Source organism: Dermacentor variabilis, chromosome 2 (assembly GCF_050947875.1).
Source record: "Dermacentor variabilis isolate Ectoservices chromosome 2, ASM5094787v1, whole genome shotgun sequence".
Taxonomy (NCBI): Eukaryota; Metazoa; Arthropoda; class Arachnida; order Ixodida; family Ixodidae; genus Dermacentor; species Dermacentor variabilis.
In genome coordinates this window covers 137,474,047-137,480,653 of record NC_134569.1, presented here as the reverse complement: position 1 = coordinate 137,480,653, position 6,607 = coordinate 137,474,047, and the positions used below count along the sequence as shown (strand labels likewise).

Sequence of the window (6,607 nt, the reverse complement as noted above, 5' to 3'; positions counted from 1 at the left end):
CATCCGAGACGGAAGATCGCCATTAGGCGTGGCGAAACTTGTGAGCGCGTAAAGTGACTTGTCGCCCAGAGTGCTGTGTACTGTGTCGAACCTGAGTGTAGCGCTGAGAACTGTGGGCTAGCAAGCCCCTTCAACTTCCCGGCTTATGAGAAGTCCCGTCTTTCTAAAAGTAATACGTATTTTTATTCTGGGTTCTTGGGTACGCGAGCCGCTTGCGTCCCCTTATGAAGTCTGCTTGGGTTTTTCTTGGGGCCCAAGCGGCTCGCATACGCAAGTGGAACATAAGGTTCTTGCGTCCCGTCACCTAGAACTTTCTATATGGTAAGCGCTATGTTAGTAATCTTTACCGTATCTTGTCACAGACCATTGTGGCCCCGTTCTACGTAAGACATGTCTATACTCTGCAACATACCGTTGATCGGTTTATACGGGTTTTAACCTTCCAAATTACCAAATGGGCGGCGCGTACACCATTATAATGTTTGATTGCTTATGTGACCATCCGGGGTCCTTTGAAGCGCGCCGAAAATATTAGCACGGGAGAGTATTTGCATTCTGCCTCCATAGGAATGCGGCCTTCGCGACCGGAAGTCGAAACTGCGAATTGGTGTCTGGCAGTAGATCACCACGGTCACTGGGACACTGTGACCTCCGCGCATGCAGCTGCTGAAGAAACGTCGTCAAAGCTTAACTTTCCATATCTTCAGGTGCGCCTGTTCTGCGTGATACAAATAAATCACACGATCGACAGATTAAACACTCTGAATTCGCGCAATAATTGTGCTGTTGGGTTGAGCATGACCTGTAGCAACTGTACAGCAGGAAAGCGAAGCGCACCGATCGAAAGCCTTTAGTCGAAAGCATTCGGTGCCAATTGTCTTGTATTTTCAAGCCGTTATACCCAAGGCACGTTATATGTATGCCATCAACAGCACGGACGAACTTGGCCTTGCGTGCGGTATCGCGTTAGGTTATTGCCCGAAACAGTGACAGTGTCCTCCGCGTTTTCAAAATGACAATCCGTATTTCACTTAATTTCGCACGGACAGCGATTAGCTGGCTGGAGTTGTGTGGTAATGGCGTCCCTTGACTTGGTTATTTATATGGCGCGCGCTGCAAAATGCCCTTTGCAGTATCGCGTGCTCACGTGCTATTTTGTTATTCGTTGTCGTTTGCAAACGACAACGAATAACATTAGCAACAATAGCAAGCGGTGAAGTCCGCTTGCCGTTGAAAAAGCACACGGGTGTGCTTTCTCAACTGCAAGCGAACTTCACCGCGCTAGATGGTGTGTTGCAAAAAAGCCAATGTAAAAGGAACAGAGGCATAACCATTCGAAATATATGGGGCAGTCTTCTACAAAGATACGCACGTTCAGAATGTTGTTGCCGTTGAGCTTGGTTAAGGAAAGCCGACAAGGAAGTTTTTAAGTAAGCTTTATCTCCTTTCATTTTTAACTTTCGTGAACAAACTGTACAAGTACGCGTTTCTTTCTTTCTACTTACTTAATTCATAGTAGAGCCTGCTGAATTAGAATGCGTATACGGACCAACAAATTTTGTGCCTTCAGCATATACAAGTTTTCTAAAATAACCATGTTTTATTCACGTGGATAAACAGAAGCGAATACCATTGAATATAGTTTCTCGCTTTAGTATGTAAATACCCCTGGCACGGTTGCGAAGACCATCGAGTGACATAGCCCTTCGATTCTGATGCGGCAGTTTTCCAATATCCACTGAATACCTGCGGTACTCAGTTGAAATGATGCTCTGGCCTTGCTGCTCATAAAAAGCTCGCAGGCTCGGCTCCCGGCCGTGATGATCACATATAACTATGGGCACTGTGTGCACTAACGCCCGTGTATTGACATTTTTGACGCGTGCTAAACAATTTTTAGGCAGCCGAAACTATGATCACGTGACCCTCCGCTATCATTGCCTCCGCCGTAGAGAGGTTTCGACTTCTCGGGCCGAAAACGTTAATTTTTTTTGGATAGCGCGCTAAACCTATGCATCCGAAACATGGCACGGCCGATGAAAGAAGTTTGGCTTTGACTGGCGGTAGCAAAGGGCGCTGCAGTGAAGCGTGATATTAGTCTTAATATTGACGGGGACTCGCGCAAATGGTTGCAAAACATTGGTCAATGGCTGCTGACATGAATTTGTTCAGGAAATCAGTGACTAGCTGAACAATTTAATTTGCCATGAAAAAAAAAAACTTTTATACTCTTATACACACCTTCTTTCATTAGTCTTGAGAGCAAAGAAAAGAAGGAAATTCAATCCGATATGCCCGAATTGTGGACGCGCACCGTGTGTTGGTCTTACTATCTTGGCACCCCGTAGCACTGGGTTTTATCGCAGGGATGTGTTCAATGCTGCGTGTGTCTTTCAATCAAGCAGCAACACCCTTACCGGGCTACTTCATACATTTCTTACTGCCCCTATTGTAATGCTTCTGAATTTTTTTCTCACTAAATCGTTCAAAGAATCTTCCTTTTATTTCTTTTAATGCAGTCATCCAGTCATGTGGCTGACTTTTAATTTACACGCCGCTCTTTTATTCCGCTTCAATCTTTCATGTTCGTTTTGCTGAAGTCATCTGTATGTACAACCAACTGATTCTTGGCCAATCCGCCACTGTAATTACGAGCCGTGTTATAATGATAATCATTATCATCATCTGAAAGGAGCGGCTTGCCAGAGCGATAGCGCCACCGTAATAGACGCGAATGACTAGCTGCCCTATTCAACGTATGCAAACTGCAAAAGATCGAACACCTGCTGTTCATGCAAGGAGGCAAACCGATCGATCGACTAGCAGATGCAGGATTCAGTTGCGGACAAACTTTACAGCTCCGTTTCGCTTGCAGGAGAAATGAAAGACGCTTAAAACAAGTTCGTGTTTAAGGGGGCAATGGGGTATGATAATACGGAAAATCAACGAAGGGAAATGTGGAGACTAATCGGCTGGAGGCTGTGACCCATGTTCCTGTTAATTCTGACGGTGGCAGTAAGATGCACGGCAGCACTGGCTGCTCATACCGCGACAAATAGTCGGTTTCTCTGTATTCCGTATTAAATCACTCATACGTTATACTTATGCTCAGCATGTTCTGAATGAATCTATCTGTTCTAATGCATTATACTATGGAGACTGCTCCTCTCTACGTAAATCATTATGCGAGGAAGAAATAAAAGAGTGGATTAATGCATACGTTTTTCGAATTTACGAAACGCATGTGGAACGTAGCGGAGGACTAGGATAGTTGAAATTGGCGGAATTAGATTGGAGGCGGAGATAAGCAGCTTTCAGTCGTAATGAGCGCGCCTTCGAGCGTGCAGATGTTCTAGTATAATGCTGCTTGCCATATGGAAACGTTTCCCTATCGGTTTGCTCTGCAGGTCGTAATCGTGACTAGTCACACTACAAGGAATAATCTACGTAGCGTTGTGCGTTATGAGCGGTTTACGTATGCCGGATAGCTTCACGCAATGCGAAGTACAGAGCTGTACCTTACAGCGGTTATCGTTTTCTACTGCCGAGCACGGCGCCGCAGGGTCGATTCCTGGCCGCATTTCGACGGGGCGCAATGCAAATACGCTCGTGCACCGCGCTTTAGGTGCGCGTCAAAGTATGCCCCACGTGGTCGAAATTAGCCCGGCGCCCTCGAACACGGATCCCCCTCTAGCCCGTTTCTTGTTTCGAGACGTTAAACGGCACACATATCCTACTTTCGTTTCGTAAAAGAAAATGTGAGGGCAACAAACTGCCTTATCTTTTCACGTTCTTGTGCCGTATACCTGGAGAACGAGGTATACAGGTCACCTTGAACCAATGCACTATACCGAAAGGGATAGGATAAAGTCTGAGAGCGGTTGATGGCGTCAGGGAGACCGTGTGTTATCTAAAACATGGCGGCCACGACGCGTTTCTGGCTCTGCGATCATTTCCGTAGCCTTCGAGATCTGTTTCTGTTATTCGGAGGCAACTGTCGCTGGCGAGTATATTTGGATACCACCAATTAAGTGGTGCGTTTACGCTGGTGTTCAACACGACACACGTGACGTTTAAAGCCTCGAATTTATTGTACGGTTCCGAGCAAAAAATTGCAACATTGCTCATTACTGTAATCGCAGTGCGCGCTCAGTAAGGCATGCATATTCTCATGTGTTTGTGCGCTGTTTCAGATGCCAAACATTGAAACTCATCGCACATCCGTAAGCGCACGTGTGCGCTGTAGAACGGTTGATAACTAAATACAATAACACTGCACTGTGCATCACAAATAAATATGGTTAAAGTATTTATTTCTGGCGACACGTTAGAACGAGCTTTATGCTGGATTTTCTTAAAAATATCTTCTAACAGATGCATGCGTCAGACTAAGTCGGAACTTACTATAATGCGCGCTTGAGAGAGATATGCATTGAAACCACAGGGCTGGAAAATCGTGTCAAAGCTCGTGCAACTCTTTATGTACAGTGAAAAGTGCATACGCATAGTAAATGACCCGCATTTTCTGCTCGGCAGTTGCGCTGATAAATATGTCTGCATGTGAGTCATAAACCTCACCCATGAAAAGTACGGTTGAAAAGTGCAGTATCGCTCAGCACACGAGCTCAAACACGCATGCCGCGAGCGAATTCTGCAGCACATCGCGAGTTTTGCGTGGCGATATACCTTTGAGTGACGCATTCACCTAAGGACAGAACTATAGAAACCATCAGTGTTTAAACTGCGTTTTCATCATTAAGCCCGTTACGTTGTCACTGACCGCAAGCGCCGAGTACAGGTCGCGCGTGCACTGCCGTTTCCCTGCATATTTATGAGTATAGCCGCTATAGCGACGCCCTGCCCTCGCTTCAAGGTGTCATCTCACCCGCGTTTGCCAGAACCGCATAATTTTGTGACGGTAACATAACGCTCGCTTCTCGGAGTTGTCAGAACAGCGGCTGCGTTTTATAATACCGCGTGGCTTTCCAAAAATACGTGCGTGTGCTGAGCAAACAATTAGCGAATTCATTTGCTTATTCCTATGACTTCTACTTATTCCTACTACATTTACTTATTCACGTAGCACAGCGGCGTGGCGAATGCCAACGTCACGGCTTCAGAGAGGGATCCAATAGTTCGCGGCTGCTCACTGTTCACAGGCCATCGCGTTCTGGGTTATACTGGCCGCGACTGTTCCTAATGAAATCACGTAGTAATTAAGCGCGCGGCGCTATGTTCGCTGCGTTAATAAATTCCTCTGCCCTCCAGTCCAGCGCATGTGGACCAGCCCAAGGCGAGACTGTCTCAGGGAACGCACGCTATACGTGCAGTTAGCTCTGCTTGACCTTGAGTTGCTTGCCAAAGTCCTGGAGAGCCTTATCGACGAAGCTGACCATCTTGATGACGTTCTCCTGACTCAGTAGCGACGACTCCGCGCCTGTCCACTTGCGTCCGGCGGCCGAAGCGGCCGGGTAGAGTCCACCGGGCACGCCGGCGCCGAACCCTCCAAACCCTCCGGCGATGCCCGTGGTGAAGAGCAGCCCGAATATTGGGATGATGATGACGAACAGGCCGAGAACCAGCAGGATGGGCAGCAGCAGCGTGAGTCCCGAGCCGCCCACTCCCGTGACGCCGAAGCGGGCCTTGTTGTCCACGTCGTGCAGGTAGTAGGTGCCCGAACGCTCGGCCTTGAGGTGCTGGTGCGCGGAAGACGGAGGCTGCTGGTGCGAGTTGTGGTGCAGCAGCTGCTCCTGGTCCTGCTGCAGCGAGTCCGAGCCGTGGTCGCATAGGACGCAGTTTAGTCCGAGCGCCAGCAGGCCGCATAACAGAAGGAGCGAGCGCCGGCCACAGAACATGCCTGGAACAAGAGCGCGCCTCCAGTCAATTCCATCACTGTAGTGTACTGCCATCCGTGCCACTGTTATTGCGTCATATAACGGCGTTCCCAAACGACACAGCAAGCTGTTGATTTGGCACCTCCCAATGCACTCATGAAGGCACAAACAAGGGCGACCTATACAGTGGGCAGAACATGGAATGGAGAGTCGCGATAGGTTACTGCATACATGGGCCTCTTCGCGTGCTCTTGTTCCCAGTAAAAGAAATGAAAATTAAATCTACTGCTGGCTAGCTTTCTTGAACTAGGTAATGAAGCACATTCACAAGCGCTAGAGTGCACTACTATTCCGTGACGGCACGAGCGTTGAACTCGCCTTACCAAAGCCGAATCCAATGTTTTTGCAATGAAGTCAAGAAAGCGTGTTTCTTATATATGACATATATTTCAGGTACCCTATAAAGCAATCCTCTTTTTTCGTGATTGAAGTCGCCAGGCTGACAGAAAACAGCATGGACGATCTGACAGACCACGTTGCCGTCTGCTTATCTTCAGGGATTCACCGTCCTTTTTTCGCTGTGGCGTGTTGTCCTCGTACATAGCGCGCGCCACAAATTCTAGAGTCACTAGCTTCAACACACCAGAAACGCACTGGCGTATTCCAGCGTGTGCTGGATACACGTTTGGATTATGCTTTCATGGAGGAGAAGCAGAGCTTGTGGAAGCATCTTGCGACGCTGTATAATCAGCCGTAATGCGCTGAACACGCTG

The 6,607-nt window shown here is 47.8% G+C and overlaps 1 protein-coding gene across 1 annotated transcript; it reads right to left on the bottom strand.

Annotated features, from left to right (window-relative positions):
* Positions 1–4,641: 4,641 nt before the first annotated feature.
* Positions 4,642–5,909, bottom strand: LOC142570458 (uncharacterized). Its single transcript, XM_075678842.1, has one exon. It carries the CDS (start codon positions 5,907–5,909, stop codon positions 5,331–5,333), a length of 579 nt encoding a protein of 192 aa, XP_075534957.1. The 3' UTR covers positions 4,642–5,330.
* Positions 5,910–6,607: the final 698 nt, after the last annotated feature.